This window comes from Rattus rattus, chromosome 7 (genome assembly GCF_011064425.1).
Source record: "Rattus rattus isolate New Zealand chromosome 7, Rrattus_CSIRO_v1, whole genome shotgun sequence".
Lineage (NCBI taxonomy): Eukaryota > Metazoa > Chordata > Mammalia > Rodentia > Muridae > Rattus > Rattus rattus.
Window position 1 is genome coordinate 94,562,112 of NC_046160.1, and position 21,516 is coordinate 94,583,627.

The following is a 21,516-nucleotide window of genomic DNA, read 5'->3' on the forward strand; positions in this document are numbered from 1 at the left end:
TCTCTCTCTGTTTGAGACAGTTTAATGTCAGGCCGGGTCTGGATAGACTGCTCTCTGACAAAGGAGAACCGGCTCTAAATCTGCCCCCAGCACTGGGCCAGGCAATTAAACCCTATTCTTCCCCTCGGGTCTAAAGGTCTTCACTGCCTGTAGAAGGGAAAATAGTATTATTGAATGAATGTTCTTACCTCCAAGTAAAAAATAGAAAAGACTTCTCAATAATCAAAGGTAGAATAAGACTGTCAATTCAGGAACTGACTGGCTGGAATTCTAGCATCTCTTACAGATGCTGAAATCATCTCATCATGGGGGATCAGTGAGGATCGCCAAAAGCTTGTAACTACTTGGGTGAAGTTAAACAAATATTCAAAAAGCAAATGTATACTACTTATTAAAAGAACCAGTTGGATTCTTTATGTAAGGTAAGAGGGAGTACCAATTGAAGAGGTACCAACATTTTATTATATGAACCATGTTTTTTATAGAACATTAGAAAAATGATCCAGATGACTGTTTAAAATACATAAACCCACACTTCTATACATGAAGAAGACCTAAGAGCATGCAAATACTCTGGACTGGAGAGCCATGTCCATTCTTGATCAATCATTTCTGAAAAGTTCTCAAATATTGAAATCCAAAGAGAATGAATTGGCTTGACATGATTCAAAAAATAAAATATAAATGTAAGGGCAGTTAAACCAAGGCAATAATACAGTAGTCATTCTTGTACAATAACTAGAGAGCATGTGTAGGTATGTGCCCTGTCTGTGTGTATATTCACACAGAATCAGGCCAAAATTCTAGGGAGTGGCCTGTGCCCACATATGTGAAGCCCCAAATGCTGTGCAATGGATGTATAACATCCAGTATCCATCCGTCTCAAGAGCACCACTTATCCAAACCTATTTGTATCTTAGAAGGGACAGTCTTTTACCAGTATAGAGGACAGGAGGGTGAGCTCAGACTACGCTGTTCTCATAGCATCCACCGGATCAGAGCGTCCATTTTAGTCTTGGGGCTTTAAGAATATCTTCTTAGTTTTAATGGCTTTTATATTTCCATTTTCATCTTCTTTGTCATTGACTCGGTCCCTTTTCTTGGAAAACATTTTCCCAATTGTTCCTACCAAACTCTCATATCTTCTTGCCATTTCTTCCTCCGACACGTCAGCCTCCACGTCTCCTACTCTTCTGCCGCCGCCGCTCTGTTCTTGGAATTCACTCGAAGCATTAACTTCTCAACTTCAGGATTAAAGCCTCTGAATGACATCCTTCCGTAGAGAAGACCTTCACACAGGGAGAAGCTCTGCTCTTCTATGATGAAGCTCTCCTTCTCCTTCAACTCCGGCGAATCCAGGTACCAGTGCTCATCCCTGATCATCTTCCGTTCCTCCTCTTCTAGCTGTTTCTGGTTTTCCGAGTCCAGGCCCCTCTGCATGAACTTCATGCGCAGCAGGTTTGTGGATAACTTAGTCTTCTGCTCCGACGCCATGTTGGATACATTTGCAGAGGCTTCCTCTGTACCGCGCTTGTGCATGGTCAAGAGCCGAGTGAGATGTCTCGTTCAGTACCAACTTTTTATACTGATGTAAACAAGATGGGGATGGCAGGTTGTAAGTCAGATAAAATAAGCATGGTGGTCAAAAGTCCACATCAATTCAGAAGTCAGAATTGTATGCTATCCTTATGGTATTGGAATATCCTGAACCTCTTAACATAATTACTGATGCCTTGTATGCAGAGTTATTTTGCCTATAGAGACTGCTGAATTTGTACCTGATGAGTCTAAATTAACCTTGTTTATTCAAATGCAACAGGTCATCAGAATTACAAATTATTAATTACATCTTATACATATTTGGTGGTGTTATACAGGTTTGCCTGGTTCATTCACTCAAGGAAATGATGAAATTGACAAAACACTATTAGGGAATGGGTTTAGAAGCCTCAAATTTTCCTGAGAAACACGTTAATGGCAAAGATTTAAAGACAAAATTTCTAAAACCTTAACAAGACAAATATAATGCTATGTCCTACATTTTGGGTGATTGGTGCTAATGCTTTAAATGAATCAATCCTTCCCCTCATTGGGAATGTGAGAGTCCAAATGCTAAAGATCCTCATCCCCAAAAGGTTTTTGATTGATCAACAAAGAGCCAACAGCCAATGACAAGGCAGGTAGACTGAGGCAGGCCTGTATGTGTCTGCTCTTCTTCCCAGCAATGGTGATCTCGCCCCCTTCCTCTATCCTAGTTCCTAGCCCCTGAAGATCTCAAAGATCTGCAAAGATGGAGTTGCCTGCACAAATTAAAAGTTAAAATGATCTCACATACTGCCTTAGTCAGGTTTCTCTAGGGTCACAGAACTTATCAGTAGTGTCTACATAGGATTAGGTTGAGGACTTACGTTCTGTAGTACAGCTCCCCAAGAATGATCACCAGCAGCAGCTGTGAATGGAAGTCCAAGGATCTAGCAATGGCTTCCTCCCAGGAGGCAGGCAGGCAACAAGAGACAGACTCTTTGCTCCTTCCAGTGTCCTTATGTAGGTCTCCAGCAGGAGGTGTGTCCCAGATTAAAGGTGTGTACCACCTCCCATGCCTCTGGGACTTGCTTTGTCCCAGTCGACCATGGACTCAGAGATCTCTTTGCCTTAAGTTCCTGGGATTCATAGCCACGTTGCCTGCAGATCTCCATACCAAGATCCAGGCCAGAAACTTGTATCCCCCAGCCTCAAGATCAGGATCAAAGGTGAGCCTTCCAGTTCTGGATTTTAGTTCATTCCAGATATAATCAAGTTAACAATCAGGAATAGCCACTACAAGATCTTATCCAATAAGGTGCAACAATTCCTAGCATATAATAACATAAAACCTGTTACCATATACCATAGAATCCCATGGGACAAGAAGTTCTAGAAAGAGCCAATTGTACCATTAAAGAGAAGCCCATTTAAAAAAAAGGAGAGGGAAAAAAAAAAAACACAAACGGGGACAGACTAAATAATGCCGCCCTGCCCTGCTCCCCATGCTTTCACTACCAGGTGCCCAAAATGCCTCAGGGAGACAAGGGGCTGGGAAGAGCAGGAGGTAGCACAGGCACAAAAGGGTGATGTGTGAGTGCACTCCCACAAGATATTCTTAGGCCTGCAGAAACGCATGCATCCTTCCCAGCGTCTCTGCAGCATGTGCCTGCTACTGATGCTATTCCTGACAGTGAGCTCACCTGGCAACTGATAGAAATGCTAGATTTTGAAGCATTTTGAAGAATCCATTGCTTTCTATCATTACCATAATTATATGTAAGGAAGGACTACCGATTCCAGAGGTATCAACTTTTTTATATGACACATTTATTATAGAACATTAGAAAAATGATCCAGATGACTGTTTAAAGTACATAAACCCCACATTTCTATTCCCGAAGAAGACCTAAGAGCATGCAGATACTCTGGGCTGGAGAGCCATGTCTGTTCCGGGTCAATCATTTCTGAAAAGTTCTCAAATATTGATATCCAAAACGAATGAATTGGCTTGACATGATTCAAAAAGTAAAATATAAATGTAAGGGCATTAAAACCAAGGCAAGAATTAGTCTCCAATCCTCATTCCTGGAGAGTAACTGAGAGCAGGTGTAGGTGTGTGCCCTGTCTGTGTGTATATTCACACAGAATCAGGCCAAAAGTCTAGGGAGCGGCGTGTACCCACATATGTGAAGCCCTGAATGCCGTCAAAAGGATGTAGAACGTGCATCATCCTTCTGTCTCAAGAACAGCACATTTCCAACCCTAGGCATCCCTTAGAAGGGACAGTCTTTTAACCAGTATCGAGGACAGGAGGGTGAGTTCAGACCATGCTGTTCTCACAGCATCCACTGCATCAGAGGCGTCCATTTTAGTCTTGGGGCCTTAAAAACATCTTCTTAATCTTCCAGGCCCCTCTGCATGAACTTCATGCGCAGCAGGTTTGTGGATAACTTAGTTTTCTGATACAACGCCATGTTGGATACATTTACAGAGGCTTCCAGCTGCACTGTGCTTGTGCAGGACCAAGAGCAGAGGGAGACCTCACATTCAGTGCTAACTTTTTATACTGATGTAAACAAGATGGGGATGGCGTGTTGTAAATCAGATAAAATAAGCATGGTGGTCAAAAGTCCACATCAATTCAGAAGTCAGAATTGTATGCTATCCTTATGGTATTGGAATATCCTGAACCTCTTAACGTAATTACTGATTCATTGAATGCCTATAGAGACTGCTGAATTTGTCCCTGATAAATCTGAATTAACTTTCTTTATTCAAATGCAACAGGCCATGAGAATTAGAAATTATCCATTACATATTATACATATTTGGTTTTCTTTTTGTTTGTTTGTTCGTTTGTTTTTGTTTTTTTAAAGAGTTTATTGGTGATGACTCAGAAAAGGGTGTGGAGTGGGAAGGGTGAAATCCGGGCTACGTGGGCCGCCCCTCATCTTCCTGCTGCATCTGGGCCATCAGCTGCTGTCGTTCAGCGGCCTGGCGCATGCGCATCATGACCAGACCCTCATAGTCCCTTTCTGAGGACACTGAGCCCTTCGTCAGTCCTGGGGGACTGGGGTCCACCGTGCCCTGGGGCTGTCCCTCCAACCAGGAAACCTTCAGAGGGTTGTCAGCCAGGCCCACTTCATTTCTGATGGCCAGCTCCGCAGCTCTGACAGTTGCAATCTCCACTATGACATTGCCTGGCTTCCTTCCGGAAACTACCAAGTTGAGAACCTCCCCATACTTATGTAAAAGCCTCAGGAGGACATCTCTGGAGTAGCCCCCTTGGGACTCGTCCTCCTTCTTGCACGTCCACTTAAGCTTTACTTTGGGGGTTCTTTTGCCTTCTCTATTTTCTGCTCTTCCTCTCAGCCTCTGTTCTCGGTCCTGGCGGGTCTGCTCCTGGATCAGCCTTTGCTGCTCTTCCAACTGACGGGAACCCTCTTCTTGTAATCGAGCAATCTCCTGCTCTAGTGTGGTGGTGCTCCTGCTCTCCTCCTCTTCCTCAGTACCCTGGGCCTGGGCCTGCTGCTCCCTGGCCTCCAGGTCGAGCTTCAGTTTCTTCCTGTTCTCGTCAAGTCTCTGGGTCCTCTCTGCGGCCCGCTTCCTGGCTTTCCTCTCCTTGTCATAAGCAGCCCTGGCTGCAGCATCAGTCAGTACCTCCAAGGCCTGGGACAGCTGGTGGAAGAGTTCAGCTGCTCTGGGGTTATCTGGATTTTTGTCTGGGTGGCAGGAGAGTGCTTTTTGTCGATAAGCCTTCTTCACCTCTTTGTCTGTCGCCTTCTCTTTGACGCCCAGCAGCCTGTAGAGATCCATCTGTAAGAACTCTTTGGTCAGCACCATGATTCTAGTCTAAACTTGAATTGATCTACAACTCCCAGAAGTCCCATACTTGGTTTACTTAGACAGGGTGCCTGGTTCATCGGCTCAAGGAAATGATGAAATTGACAAATTACTAATAGGAAACAGGTTTAGAATCCTCAAATTTTCATGAGAGACATGTTTATGGGAAAGGTTTAAAGAACAAAACTTCCATCTCTTAACAAGACAAATAATACAATGTCCTAAGTTTTGGGGGGTTGATGCTAATGCTTTAAATGAATCCTGCCTCCAAAACTGGGAATGTGAGTGTCCAAATGCTAAAGATTCTCATCCCCAGATGGTTTTTGATTGATCAACAAAGAGCCAACAACCAATGACTAGGCAAGTAGACTGAGGCAGGCCTGTATGTGTCTGCTCTTCTTCCCTGCCATGGTGATCTCGCCCCCTTCCTCTATCCTAGTTCCTAGCCCCTGCAGATCTCAATGTTCTGCAATTACGGAGATGCCTGCACAAATTAAAAGTGAAAATGCTCTCACATATTGTCTTAGTGAGGTTTCTCTAGAGTCACAGAACTTATTGGTAGTCTCTACACAATAAGAGAATTGATTGATGACTTACAGTCTGTAGTCCAACTCACCAACAACGATCAGCAGCAGCAGCTGTGAATGGAAGTCCAAGGATCTAGCAATGGCTTCCTCCCAGGAGGCAGGCAGGCAACAAGAGACAGACTCTTTGCTCCTTCCAGTGTCCTTATGTAGGTCTCCAGCAGGAGGTGTGTCCCAGATTAAAGGTGTGTACCACCTCCCATGCCTCTGGGACTTGCTTTGTTCCAGTTGACCTTTGATTCAGAGATCTCTTTGCCTTAAGTTCCTGGGATTCATAGCCACTTTGCCTGCAGATCTCCATACCAAGATCCAGGCCAGAAACTTGTATCCCCCAGCCTCAAGATCAGGATCAAAGGTGAGCCTTCCAGTTCTGGATTTTAGTTCATTCCAGATATAATCAAGTTAACAATCAGGAATAGCCACTACAAGATCTTATCCAATAAGGTGCAACAATTCCTAGCCTATAAGAATATAAAACCTGTTACCATATACCATATAATCCCATGGGACAAGTTATTCTAGAAAGAGTCAATTGTGGCATTAAAAGAGATGCCCATTAAATAAAAAGTGAAAGTAAAAAACAAACAAACAAACAAACAAACAAAACCCAGGGACAGACTAAATAATGCATTGTTAACTCTCAGTTTTTTTCCAAGATACTTTATTTTCAAAATGAGTCTCTGTTGTGGTTTTGCCCTGGAGCTATCTTTATTTTGATGCTAATTCCACTTCTTCAGTGACAGTCAGGATCTCCGGATTCAGGTGACTTCACCAGAACCTTATCTCCATTGATTTGTAAAATACAGGTGAGAGGCAGGGACTGGAGAGAAGGAGGCCTGTCATTGGATGAGATGGAAGGATAGGCAGGAGAGAAGTTTGAAGGAAGAGGTGGAGACTGGGATGGGAAGGAGAGAGAGAGGAGAAAGGAGAGGGAGGGAGAGAAGCCATGGCAGGTGACTTTAAGATTCTGCTCTGTGTGTTTACAGGTTGTTATTAATGTTCTTATGGGATGGATGGTACTGGGCTTTGTATGTTTAGGTGGGCAATTATAACATACCAATTGGGTCAAAGGTTATTGTGTTGTGTGGTCTTTCAGGTGTAGATTTAAGTGTAATAGAATGTGGGGCGGCTGGTCTGGGCCACCACAGAGTTGGGATGTGTTTCTCCCAGGATATCTAGCAGATTTCTTGGGGCACCACGGTCCTGGACCTAGCAGGATAAAAGACAACCTTATACTATTTTTATTTTTTATATTTTCACAACAACAGGTCACAACATAAGCTTTTGGTGCATTCTGCCAATGCACGAGCTATAAATGCTTGCTCAGCAGCTGGGGGGCACTCAATCGTATCATGTCTGAAAAGTAAATAAAATTCCATATAAAACACTGTGTTCCTATGGAAACTTTAAACATTTAAGTGTGACCTCCATCTCCTAGCTGTCTATACTGCATTGGTGCCAACCCTACTCTTACAAAGAGATTCCAAACCAGCAGTATTTCAGTCAAATAATCCCCCAAATGCCTGAATTCAAACTAAACAGGCAGGAAAGAGCTACAAGAATGGCATCTACACATTGAGAGTAGCAGAGGCACAGGCTGTAGGGTGAGGGTCCTTCCTGCTCTCCTGGAGGCAAGAAAGGGGAAGAATGCCAACATCCTGCTCATCCACCTCTGGAGGGAAGCCATGGCTCTGTATCTCCTGCATGAGTAACCACATTGGCGGTGAGAGTAAAGAATAGATGTTTGTCCTCTGGAGTCCATTGAAAGTAGAAGCAGGAGCAATGGTGTATGCACCCATGTTCTCAAAATTTCGTAGTGCACGAAATTACGTGTTGTATCTTCTGATACAGGAGGAGAGCCACCACCAATATCAAGCAGACACATGCTGACAACAACTTTTGTGCCCATGGCAAAGACACAGCTGGCATCTGTCAGTGCCTGCAAGAAGGTCTCAGGGGCAGTACATCCACTGCCTGGATGGAAGCTGAGGCCAATGATGTCAATCTTTATCTCCTTTGCCTTTTCCATGAGAAGCCTGCTGGTTTTGAGTGTGACACCAAATTTAACATTGAGGGGACAAAATGCTTTGGAAGTGTCAATGTCCAACTGCAAAACCAACTTTGCCTTTGGCTGTGCTCTGGTGACTTGCATCAATTCAATTTCACTGTCAAAATTCCTAATGTGGATTCCATTAGTGGTGGCATACTTGATTTGAGACACTTTTTTACAAAGATTTGCATAGATAATGCTCTGGAGCCACCCCAATCCTGTACACCAATTGTATTTCAGTCTTGCTTGCACAGTCAAATCCTGTAGCATTTCCAGCTAGAGCTCTGCTGTCATTCTACCTGTCTGTGAAAGGGAGTAACAGGGCAAGAGCTTTTAGCCATGTCAGATGCTGCTTTAGAATGTCTTTGAGGTCTGCAATATAGAAAACATCTTTATTTTCAGGGGAATAAACTTCTTCTTCTTCTTCTTCTTCTTCTTCTTCTTCTTCTTCTTCTTCTTCTTCTTCTTCTTCTTCTTCTTCTTCTTCTTCTTCTTCTTCTTCTCCTCCCCTCTCTCCTCTTCCTCCTCCTCCTCCTCCTCCTCCTCCTCCTCCTCCTCCTCCTCCTCCTCCTCCTCCTCCTCCTCCTCCTCCCTCCTCCTCCTCCTCCTCCTCCTCCTCCTCCTCCTTCTTTCTTCTTCTTCTTGGTGTAGAATGTCCTTGGCAGTAAAGCCTTCATTGAGGATATAGCAATCAAGCTTTTCCTTAGTAAACCTGCTCATGGTTCTTGATATGCCTACAGAAAAAAGCACTGGGCCACAGCTGGTCAGACCAGTGGTGAGGACAACACCAAACCCTGAGGATCATCTGGCCGTTTGCAGAAGCTGATTCAAGGTGGCACCAAGCTTCTGGCTAGGGTGGCTGTTGGTGATGTCTGCAGGTTCTGACCCTCAATGTTTTTTTTTCTTTTTTGTTTGTTTGTTTTTTATTAACTTGAGTATTTCTTATTTACATTTCAAGTGTTATTCCCTTTCCCGGTTTCCGGGCAAACATCCCCCTAATCCCTCCCCCTCCCTTTCTTTATGGGTGTTCCCCTCCCCATCCTCCCCCAATTGCCACCCTCCCCCCAACAATCTAGTTCACTGGGAGTTCAGTCTTAGCAGGACCAAGGGCTTCCCCTTCCACTGGTGCTCTTACTAGAATATTCATTGCTGCCTATGAGGTCAGAGTCCAGGGTCAGTCCATGTATAGTCTTTAGGTAGTGGCTTAGTCCCTGGAAGATCTGGTTGCTTGGCATTTTTGTTCATAAGGGGTCTCGAGCTCCTTCAGGCTCTTTGAGTTCTTTCTCTGATTCCTTCAACGGGGGTCCCGTTCTCAGTTCAGTGGTTTGCTGCTGGCATTCGCCTCTGTATTTGCTGTATTCTGGCTGTGTCTCTCAGGAGTGATCTACATCCGGCTCCTGTCAGCCTGTACTACTTTGCTTCATCCATCTTGTCTAATAGGATGGCTGTATATGTATGGGCCACATGTGGGGCAGGCTCTGAATGGGTGTTCCTTCTGTGTCTGTTTTAATCTTTGCCTCTCTATTCCCTGCCAAGGGTATTCTTGTTCTGCTTTTAAAGAAGGAGTGAAGCATTCACATTTTGATCATCCATCTTGAGTTTCATTTGTTCTAGGCATCTAGGGTAATTCAAGCATTTGGGCTAATAGCCACTTATCAATGAGTGCATACCATGTGTGTTTTTCTGTGATTGGGTTACTTCACTCAGGATGATATTTTCCAGTTCAACCATTTGCCTACGAATTTCATAAAGTCATTGTTTTTGATAGCTGAGTAATATTCCATTGTGTAGATGTACCACATTTTCTGTATCCATTCCTCTGTTGAAGGGCATCTGGGTTCTTTCCAGCTTCTGGCTATTATAAATAAGGCTGCGATGAACATAGTGGAGCACGTGTCTTTTTTTATATGTTGGGGCATCTTTTGGGTATATGCCCAAGAGAGGTATAGCTGGATCCTCAGGCAGTTCAATGTCCAATTTTCTGAGGAACCTCCAGACTGATTTCCAGAATGGTTGTACCAGTCTGCAATCCCACCAACAATGGAGGAGTGTTCCTCTTTCTCTGCATCCTCGCCAGCATTTGCTGTCACGTGAGTTTTTGATCTTAGCCATTCCCATTGGTGTGAGGTGAAATCTCAGGGTTGTTTTGATTTGCATTTCCCTTATGACTAAAGATGTTGAACATTTCTTTAGGTGTTTCTCAGCCATTCGGCATTCCTCAGCTGTGAATTCTTTGTTTAGCTCTGAACCCCATTTTTTAATAGGGTTACTTGTCTCCCCGCGGTCTAACTTCTTGAGTTCTTTGTATATTTTGGATATAAGGCCTCTATCTGTTGTAGGATTGATAAAGATCTTTTCCCAATCTGTTGGTTGCAGTTTTGTCCTAACCACAGTGTCCTTTGCCTTACAGAAGCTTTGCAGTTTTATGAGATCCCATTTGTCAATTCTTGATCTTAGAGCATAAACCATTGGTGTTTTGTCCAGGAAATTTTTTCCAGTGCCCATGTGTTCCAGATGCTTCCCTAGTTTTTCTTCTATTAGTTTGAGTGTATCTGGTTTGATGTGGAGGTCCTTAATCCACTTGGACTTAAGCTTTGTACAGGGTGATAAGCATGGATCGATCTACATTCTTCTACATGGTGACCTCCAGTTGAACCAGCACCATTTGCTGAAAATGCTATCTTTTTTCCATTGGATGGTTTTGGCTCCTTTGTCAAAAATCAAGTGCCCATAGGTGTGTGGGTTCATTTCTGGGTCTTCAATTCTGTTCCATTGGTCTATCTGTCTGTCTCTGTACCAATACCATGCAGTTTTTATCACTATTGCTCTGTAATACTGCTTGAGTTCAGGGATAGTGATTCCCCTGAAGTCCTTTTTTATTGTTGAGGATAGTTTTAGCTATCCTGGGCTTTTTGTTATTCCAGATGAATTTGCAAATTGTTCTGTCTAACTCTTTGAAGAATTGGATTGGTATTTTGATGGGGATTGCATTGAGTCTGTAGATCGCTTTTGGTAAAATGGCCATTTTTACTATATTAATCCTGCCAATCCATGAGCATGGGAGATCTTTCCATCTTCTGAGGTCTTCTTCAATTTCTTTCTTCAGAGTCTTGAAGGTCTTATTGTACAAATCTTTTACTTGCTTAGTTAAAGTCACACCGAGGTACTTTATATTATTTGGGTCTATTATGAAGGGTGTCGTTTCCCTAATTTCTTTCTCGGCTTGTTTCTCTTTTGTGTAGAGGAAGGCTACTGATTTATTTGAGTTAATTTTATACCCAGCCACTTTGCTGAAGTTGTTTATCAGCTTTAGTAGTTCTCTGGTGGAACTTTTGGGATCACTTAAATATACTATCATATCATCTGCAAATAGTGATATTTTGACTTCTTCTTTTTCGATCTGTATCCCCATGACCTCCTTTTGTTCTCTGATTGCTCTGGCTAGAACTTCAAGAACTATATTGAATAAGTAGGGAGAGAGTGGGCAGCCTTGTCTAGTCCCTGATTTTAGTGGGATTGCTTCAAGTTTCTCTCCATTTAGTTTAATGTTAGCAACTGGTTTGCTGTGTATGGCTTTTTACTATGTTTAGGTATGGGCCTTGAATTCCTATTCTTTCCAGGACTTTTTTATCATGAAGGGGTGTTGAATTTTGTCAAATGCTTTCTCAGCATCTAATGAAATGATCATGTGGTTTTGTTCTTTCAGTTTGTTTATATAATGGATCACGTTGATGGTTTTTTCAGTATATTAAACCATCCCTGCATGCCTGGGATGAAGCCTACTTGATCATGGTGGATGATTGTTTTGATGTGCTCTTGGATTCGGTTTGCCAGAATTTTATTGAGTATTTTTGTGTCGATATTCATAAGGGAAATTGGTCTGAAGTTCTCTTTCTTTGTTGGGTCTTTTGTGGTTTAGGTATAAGAGTAATTGTGGCTTCATAGAAGGAATTCGGTAGTGCTCCATCTGTTTCAATTTTGTGGAATAGTTTGGATAATATTGGTATGAGGTCTTCTATGAAGGTCTGATAGAATTCTGCACTAAACCCGTCTGGACCTGGGCTCTTTTGATTGGGATACCTTAAATGACTGCTTCCATATCCTTAGGAGTTATGGGGTTGTTTATCTGTTCCTGATTTAACTTCAGTACCTGGTATCTCTCTAGGAAATTGTCCATTTCCTGCAGATTTTCAAGTTTTGTTGAATATAGGCTTTTATAGTAAGATCTGATGATTTTTTGAATTTCCTCTGAATCTGTAGTTATGTCTCCCTTTTCATTTCTGATTTTGTTAATTTGGACACACTCTCTGTGTTCTCTCGTTAGTCTGGCTAAGGGTTTATCTATCTTGTTGATTTTCTCAAAGAACCAACTTTTGGTTCTGTTGATTCTTTCTATGGTCCTTTTTGTTTCTACTTGGTTGATTCCTGCCTTCTACTCCTCCTGGGTGTATTTGCTTCTTTTTGTTCTAGAGCTTTTAGGTGTGTTGTCAAGCTGGTGACATATGCTCTTTCCTGTTTCTTTCTGCAGGCACTCAGCGCTATGAGTTTTCCTCTTAGCACAGCTTTCATTGTGTCCCATAAGTTTGGGTATGTTGTACCTTCATTTTCATTAAATTCTAAAAAGTTTTTAATTTCTTTCTTTATTTCTTCCTTGACCAGGTTATCATTGAGTAGAGCATTGTTCAATTTCCACGTATATGTGGGCATTCTTCCCTTATTGTTATTGAAGACCAGCTTTAGGCCGTGGTGGTCCGATATACGCATGGGATTATTTCTATCTTTCTGTACCTGTTGAGGCCCGTTTTTTGACCAATTATATGGTCAATTTTGGAGAAAGTACCATGAGGAGCTGAGAAGAAGGTATATCCTTTTGCTTTAGGATAGAATGTTCTATAAATATCCGTTAAGTCCCTTTGGCTCATGACGTCTCTTAGTCTGTCTACGTCTCTGTTTAATTTCTGTTTCCATGATCTGTCCATTGATTAGAGTGGGGTGTTGAAATCTCCTACTATTATTGTGTGAGGTACAATGTGTGTTTTGAGCTTTAGTAAGGTTTCTTTTACGTATGTAGGTGCCCTTGTATTTGGGGCATAGATATTTAGGATTGAGAGTTCATCTTGGTGGATTTTTCCTTTGATGAATATAAAGTGTCCTTCCTTATCTTTTTTGATGACTTTTAGTTGAAAATTGATTTTATTTGATATTAGAATGGCTACTCCAGCTTGCTTCTTCCGACCATTTGCTTGGAAAGTTGTTTTCCAGCCTTTCACTCTGAGGTAGTGTCTGTCTTTGTCTCTGAGGTGTGTTTCCTGTAGGCAGCAGAATGCAGGGTCCTCGTTGCATATCCAGTTTGTTAATCTATGTCTTTTTATTGGGGAGTTGAGGCCATTGATGTTGAGAGATATTAAGGAATAGTGATTATTGCTTCCTGTTATATTCATATTTGGATATGAGGTTATGTTTGTGTGCTTTTCTTCTCTTTGTTTTGTTGCCAAGATGATTAGTTTCTTGCTTCTTCTAGGGTATAGCTTGCCTCCTTATGTTGGGCTTTACCATTTATTATCCTTTGTAGTGCTGGATTTGTAGAAAAATATTGTGTAAATTTGTTTTTGTCATGGACTATCTTGGTTTCTCCATCTATGTTAATTGAGAGTTTTGCAGGATACAGTAACCTGGGCTGGCATTTGTGTTCTCTTAGGGTCTGTATGACATCTGTCCAGGATCTTCTGGCTTTCATAGTTTCTGGCAAAAAGTCTGGTGTGATTCTGATAGGTCTGCCTTTATATGTTACTTGACCTTTTTCCCTTACTGCTTTTAATATTCTTTATTTTGTGCGTTTGGTGTTTTGACTATTATGTGACGGGAGGAGTTTCTTTTCTGGTCCAATCTATTTGGAGTTCTGTAGGCTTCTTGTATGCTTATGGGTATCTCTTTCTTTAGGTTAGGAAAGTTTTCTTCTATGATTTTGTTGAAGATATTTACTGGTCCTTTGAGCTGGGAGTCTTCACTCTCTTCTATACCTATTATCCTTAGGCTTGATCTTCTCATTGAGTCCTGGATTTCCTTTATGTTTTGGACCAGTAGCTTTTTCCGCTTTACATTATCTTTGACAGTTGAGTCGATGATTTCTATGGAATCTTCTGCTCCTGAGATTCTCTCTTCCATCTCTTGTATTCTGTTGGTGAAGCTCGTATCTACAGGTCCTTGTCTCTTCTTTTGGTTTTCTATATCCAGGGTTGTTTCCATGTGTTCTTTCTTGATTGCTTCTATTTCCATTTTTAATTCCTTCAACTGTTTGATTGTGTTTTCCTGGAATTTTTTCAGGGATTTTTGTGACTCCTCTCTATGGGCTTCTACTTGTTTATTTATGTTTTCCTGGAATTCTTTTAGGTATTTTTGCGATTCCTCTCTGTAGGCTTCTACTTGTTCTCTAAGGGAGTTCTTCACGTCTTTCTTGAAGTCCTCCAGCATCATGATCAAATATGATTTTGAAACTAGATTTTGCTTTTCTGGTGTGTTTGGATATTCCGTGTTTGCTTTGGTGGGAGAATTGGGCTCCGATGATGCCATGTAGTCTTGGTTTCTGTTGCTTGGGTTCCTGCGCTTGCCTCTCGCCATCAGATTATCTCTAGTGTTACTTTGTTCTGCTATTTCTGACAGTGGTTAGACTGTCCTATAAGCCTGTGTTTCAGGAGTGCTGTAGACCTGTTTTCCTATTTTCTTTCAGCCAGTTATGGGGACAGAGTGTTCTGCTTTCGGGCGTGTAGTTTTTCCTATCTACAGGTCTTCAGCTGTTCCTGTGGGCCTGTGTCTTGAGTTCACCAGGCAGGTCGCTTGCAGCAGAAAAGTTGGTCTTACCTGTGGTCCCGAGGCTCAAGTTTGCTCATGGGGTGTTGCTTATGAGCTCTCTGCGGCGGCAGCAACCAGGAAGATCTGCGCCGCCCTTTCCTCGACCCTCAATGTTCTTAATGTTGGTGAAAATGAAACAACGTTAGTATGGAAACCTGCAATAATATTAAGGAGAAGAGAGCGGCCTGGGATGGGGCCAGAGAGATACTGTTTTCTGCTTGGTATAAATTATGTCCACCAAAATGGGGAAGACAGCAAAGGTTTATAGACCCATGTGTGAGAATAGGGATTAATTGCCCCGACCTGTGTCGGGTCTAGATTTAAAGCCAGTGCTCCTGAGCCAGAAAGCAGTCTATCCAGGCCTAGTCTGGCATTGCGGCGACGTGGCAGGAGTGCATGATTCCTTCCATCGCGACCGATGCTCCAAGTTCCTGGCCCTAGGCAGCCCAGGGCAGGCTGTGGGCTGCCTTGGGCAGCAGAGGCATGCAGTAGGAAAGGCCTGTCCTCTGCCCCTCAGTCGGTGGCAGGGTGGTGAGAGCATCAGGCCATGTGAGCAAGAGGAAATCAAAATCCTCACGCAGGACATCCAAGTGAACAAGACCAGTGTTAGGGTTCCTGCTTCAATCCCAGATTTTGGCACCAATGTTGGGCTTTTGAACCTCGACCTTACCCAGCCACCATGGTTCCATGTGAGGAACTTTAATGAGATGAGAGTAGAGGAGCAGACAGGCAGCCGGCATGGGCATGTGGATGGAGGGATGGTGAAGGAATTGAGAGAAGTAAGAGAGGATAAGAGAGGGCAAGAAGCTCTGGTTATACTGTCAGGCACAGTTGGTTGTTGCAGGGAACTGTAGGGCAGAGCTTACCTGGCTGTTCCCAGGTAGCTGTAGGGGTGGACCTTAGACAGAAAACCAACAATAATCATGGAAGGGCTCTGAGAAAGCTAGGGTCTGCAACCTTGAAAGGGTGGTCAAATATATTTGGCAGGAGATGGTGGAAGAAGCGTCAAGTTTAGAGCACGAGGAGACAGAGATAATGAACTGGAACTCACACCTGGAAGGCCTGCCTTATCTTTCCATAGCAATTGTGCCTACTAGACAAATTACGAAGTCATTTTTTTAAAAAATATTTATTACATGTGAGTATACTCTCCCTGTCTTCAACCACACCAGAAGAGGGCATCAGATCCCATTCTAGATGGTTGTGAGCAACCATGTGGTTGCTGGAAATTAAAAGTCAGAAATTGAGTCAGATGAAGGCTGGGAATTGAGTCAGAACCTCTGGAAGAGCAGTCAGTGCTCTTAACCCGTGAGCCATCACTCCAGCCCTGTGTCTTTTCTCCATGGATTCAAAGGTCTCAGAGGCAAGCTGGTGGCAAGAAGCCCCTGAGCAGTGACTGGTGGAGAATGAGGCCAGGTTAGGTTTGGAAGCAGCCATTCCCTGAGCTAAGCATGGTGGAAGAAGAGGAAAGGCGGGAGGGGTCGGTAGCTTTGGCTGCAGGCCTGGGCTAAGATGGTGCTCATTTTATAACTACAGGCAACACTGAGGGGCCTGTCAGCTAGAGGATATGCAGCAGACAGTGCGAGTCATTTTCCTTTTGGTCAGACAGGACATTCCAAGCATTAGGTATTTCTAATCCTATACATAGGTGCTCATGGAGGGTTAGCTTTGGATCTGGCCACAGATTCCTCTTACATTATCCCCAAAAGTCGAATGTTGTAAGCTAACCACTGGTGTGGATGGTCCCTTCTGTTCATGTACTTGGGGATAATCTTGGGAAGAAGTGGATTCACTTCTCAAGGCCTTATGGTCTATCCAGGTGTAGCAGATGGGATTGCATGAAGTAAATGAAACCTTAAAGATGTGATAGCAAATAGAATTGCTCGGTTATTTCCCTGCATCCGGGGCAAGGCCGCTCCTGTGGAATGAGCAGGGGCTTTAGGGAGCACTGGGAAACATGTGCTCTGGCACATAGGTCTATGATCAGAGACCCAGGTTGTCCAAATATGGGTGTGGACATAGGAGGGTTGGTACATACAGGAGCTGATGTTAGTTTAGTTTCCCAAAGGTCTTGGGATCAAGATTGGCCACTTCGGGTTTTAACACAATTCATAGGAATTGGTAAATTATTGAGAATAGGGTGGTATCCAATGGATTGCCTGTTGGGACCTGAAGGGCAAAAATGGAAATTGAGACATTATGTGGCTGACATACATGTAAACCTGCATCAGGAAGGGTTGTTTTGCAACAACTGGGTACTCAAAATATTGAAAAATCTTAAAGCCCAACCAATATAACAATGTATTTTCAGTAGAATGGAAACTGGCAATACTATTAAGGGGATGTGCTTATGCGTATGTATCTACAGAGAATGAAAAACATGGCTACCAACAGAACTTTGTAAAGATCATATCTGACTGGGAAAAACCTGTTTTCTGCTGAGACGGTGTCTTCACCCAGCAAACATCCCAGGTGATTCACAGACTGTGTCTGTTACTGGTTTCTCCTAACTGTGCATGCAAATCAACTTCAAAAATTCTAGCCCAGAAACAAGAAAACCAGATAGGGCAACAAATGCTACAGCTACGTTTTCTCAAACTAACCATTTTTTCTCCTTTGGGGCCCATACAGGAATTCTTCACCCCAATTCAGCAGGAAGCAGTTTTCTGAAGATCATCGCCCTAGTCCCTTAAGGTGGGGTGGATAGATTTGGTCATTTGATGTGATAAAATTGTTATCTAGGATGGAAGGGTTTTTTTATGATGAGAGATCGATAAAATACTTAAAGTCATTTTGTTTGCTCCACCTCCCCATTCTTCAGTAAAGACACTGCATGTATTGGTTCGCCTCACATAGCATTGTTGAATTCAACTTGTGATAAAGCTGCCATGGAGAGAAGCTCGCCCAAGAACTACTTGTATAGTTCCTGCAGCAGCTTGTCACTTCTGTGGCCTGAACTCAGGTTGGTGGCCAGCCTAGTGGATTCATTAGGATTGAACTACAGCTGCCTGGTGTCTGCTAACCGGAAGGACTGGACTGTGGCTGCTGGTTTTTGCCTCTTTTCTGCCTGCCTTAGAGGACTGGTCTGCAGCTGCTGAGTCCTCTTTGGTGTTTGCTTTGGGACTGAACAGCTGCCCAAGGAGATGGGGCTCAATACCAGAGAACTAGTGCTGAGCAGGTCCACTTCCCCACATCCTAATAACTTTTCTCTTCCACTACCTCTGCTCTATTGTGGGCTAGAGCATAACTTAAGAGAAGGTTTCAAAACATTTATGCCTACAGGTGGCACCCAACATGACTTAGGCCTAATGGGTAACGCTGCTCCTAATGTGGTAGAGGGAACTATAGATTCTGAGGGGTGAGCAATGTTACTGAAGGAAATTGGTAAAATGGCAGCTACAGTTGCTGGGTGCTATCCTACTGTGTAACTGGAAGATTTTTTTTGTTTTGTTGTTTTCTTTTGTTTTGTTTCTGCTTTGTATGTTCACATTCTCTTCTGAAAGTTTGGAGGGAAGGTCAAAAACTCAGATGGTTCACTCAATTCTCTTCTGCTAGAAAGGACTGCAGACTTGGCTATGCACATAGAGTTTTTGACTAGAAGTTGAAATGCTTGGAAGGCAAAACGGCAGAGGGAGAAGAAGGTTCAGGCTTGGTGAATGAGACTGGGAATGTACCCCATGATGAAAAGGGGAAAGAAATAGACTGGAAGGGAAAGTGCTGCCCTGCCCTGCTCCCCATGCTTTCACTACCAGGTGCCCAAATGCCTCAGGGAGACAAGGGTCTGGGAAGAGCACGAGGCAGCACAGGTACAAAGGGTTAATGTGTGAGTGAGTGCATTACCACAGGTTTTGCTTGGTCTTGAAGAGGCACCTTCATCCTTCCCAGCGTCTCTGCAGCATGTGCCTGCATCTGATGCTATTCCTGCCACTGAGCTGACCCTGCAACTGATAGAAATGCTAGATTTTAAAGCATTTTAAAGAATCTATTGTTTTGTATCATTTATACTCTTCCTATATTAAAGAAACACTAAATAACTAGGCCACAGCATGAGGTGATCCCACAAGATTGGAAGGGGTTGGTGTCAGCTGGTCAACAATTACAGTGGTTGTTGAGGCAGAGGCATGAAGCTACAGAACCAGCCCTTGTGATTAACAAGTGGAATAACTGTTACTAAAGACCAGCTGCTGGGTGATGGGCGTTAAGCTGACTTACAGGAGCAAATCAGATCTGACGGTGTAAATGAACAATGTTGTGTTGCAATTTTAAGAGCTTGGGATCTGGTTGCAGAGCCTGGGGGAGAAAAATCTACCTCTTTTTACCAAAATAGGGTTCTGGAGAATCCTTTACAGAATTCTTACAGAGGTTGAGATCAGCTGTGAATAGAACCATATCAGACTCTGAAACCAGACAGTCCTTGATACAAATATTGGTCTTCAGGAATGCAAAGAACGAATGTAAGGGAGCAATTGGTCCATTGATAGTAACTAGAACCCTTATACATGAATGGATAAGGGAAACCACTGGTGTTGGTTCAGTAGTATAATGCAAATATCATAGGGCAAAAGTTGGCTAGAATATCAGGAATCAAAATGCTTGATGTTTCAATTGTGGTCCATTTGGTCATAACCAGAGAAAGTGTAAGGCTAAAGGGTGCAGAGTTTAAAAAGACTGGTGCATTGATTCTAGAGAATACGGTAATTGTAGCTAAGAAGGGGCAGGTTCTGGTTACTGTGAGCTACAGAGGCTTCCAGGCTACTGCAGCCTCTGTGCAAAGGGTAGACATCAGTCACAGGATTGGCAGTCTAAGAGCCACGTGGATCTGCTTCATCTTCATCTTCTCTGAGTTTCTGTCTCTGGCTGTCTCTCTTTGGACAAAGGAGGACATAATAATTGTTATGGTTTCAAATCATGGCCTGCGCCCTGTCAGAACACTCCAAGCCACCATGGTTCCACCTGAAGTGGTTAAATGAGAGAAGAAGAGCAGAAAGGCAGCCAGCCATGGACACATGGAGGGGGAGTGATTTGTAAGGGGGGAAGAGCAGTGAAGAACAGAGTAAGATAAGTAAGAGAGGGTAAGACAGTGCAAGCAGCCCTTTTAGAGTGTCAGGCTGTTGCCAGGCATTTGAGGGGTAGAGCATACCTGGCTGTTCCCACGTAGCTATGCTCTTTGAGCTTAGACAGAATACCAACATTCCCCCATTTTGGTTTAATTTTTAAAAAAAAATTAGAGGTGATGGTGAAGCAGGAGTTGTGTTGTTGTGAACTCTTACTACTTCCTGCTTGCTTTGTGGTGACATGTCTCTAGGGAACCTAGACGTAAGGGTATGGGGAAGTTTGTACAGTCCTAGAGTTGGCTGTCTCCCTGTTGTCCATGGTCTGTGGAACCGTCCGAGGATAGGTCAGAAGGAACAGGTCCAATATAAGTGTCTGTGTCTGTGAGAGGAGATTGGAACATCTAGAGGTCCCATTTCTGGAGCCGTACTGGGTGTAGCAAGTGCCTGGACTAGAAAAGATGCTATAACACACATATATGTTTATTATAGGCAGACAATAAGATTAACTGCGTTTGGGAGAGAAGAAAACTTTTTCTTAGATGTACACTTGAAACCCAGAGGATTTCCACCCTTTAGAATCTTTAGTCAGATGCACTTATCTGAGTGGAGTCTATTTGGTCCATAAGAGGTAGGTCTGAGTATTTCCTGTAGCTTATAAGTTTACATTCTTTAAGATCTGCAGAGCAAGGGCGAAGCAAGAATGTGCATGGGCAGGGAGCTGGGAAACTGGTGTGCACAGCTGAGCCACTGTGCTTGGGTGGCAGAGTGAGCACCCTGGATCAAAGTCCTGGACAGAGAGGGAGAGCTTGCTTGTACAAGGTTGTAAGAGGTCACACACTCGTGGGTAAGCATGCCTCACAGACAGGGTTCATGAAGAATGGGGTTGGATCTGCTTTTTGCTGGCACAAACCAGGAAATATAGCAATAAGGAAGGGAGAAGAGTGAGACCTGAGACACCAGAAAAGGGCCTCAGATCCCATTACAGCTGGTTGTGAGCAGCCATGTGGTTGCTGGAAATTAAAAGTCAGAAACTCTGGAAGAGCTGTCAGTGCTCTTAAGCTCTGTGCAATACCTCCAGCCCAGTGTCTTTTGTCCACAGATTCAAAGGGCTCAGAGGCAAGCTGGTGGCAAATACCCCAGAGGAGTGACATGTAGAGAAAGAGGCCAGGTTAGGGTTGGAAGTGGACAATCCCATAACTAAGAGTGGTGGAAGAATAGGAAAGACAGGAGGGGCTGGTAGCGTCGGCTGCAGTCCTTGGCTAAGGTGGTAGTGATCTCAAAACTATAGGGAACTCTGAGGGGCCTGTCAGCCTGAGTCCCCAGAGGAAACAATTCAACTTTTCCTTTTGGTCAATCGGATGTACGAAGAAATAGGTATTTCTGATCTTATACATGGCTGCAAAAGAAAGTGTAACTTTGGATGTGGCCACAGATTCCTCTTTCATTATCCCCAAAGAGGAATGTTGTTAAGTTAACCACTGGTGGGTATGGTCCCTTCACCTCAGGGACAGTGGGACTAATCTTGGGAAGTAGATTCACTTCTCAAGGACTCATGGTCTATCCAGGTGTAGTAGATGGGGATCCCAAGGAAGAAATAAAACCTGCTAAAGGG

At 43.4% G+C, this 21,516-nt stretch overlaps 1 protein-coding gene and 2 pseudogenes across 1 annotated transcript; all 3 read right to left on the reverse strand.

Annotated features, from left to right (window-relative positions):
* Positions 1-1,009: 1,009 nt before the first annotated feature.
* LOC116905802 lies at positions 1,010-1,494 on the reverse strand (annotated as a pseudogene).
* A 2,961-nt stretch (positions 1,495-4,455) lies between these two features.
* LOC116905801 (dnaJ homolog subfamily C member 17-like) lies at positions 4,456-5,367 on the reverse strand. Its single transcript, XM_032908775.1, has one exon. The coding sequence runs from the start codon at positions 5,365-5,367 to the stop codon at positions 4,456-4,458; it is 912 nt and encodes a 303-aa protein (XP_032764666.1).
* Positions 5,368-7,519: 2,152 nt separating this feature from the next.
* Positions 7,520-8,721, reverse strand: LOC116906149 (annotated as a pseudogene).
* Positions 8,722-21,516: the final 12,795 nt, after the last annotated feature.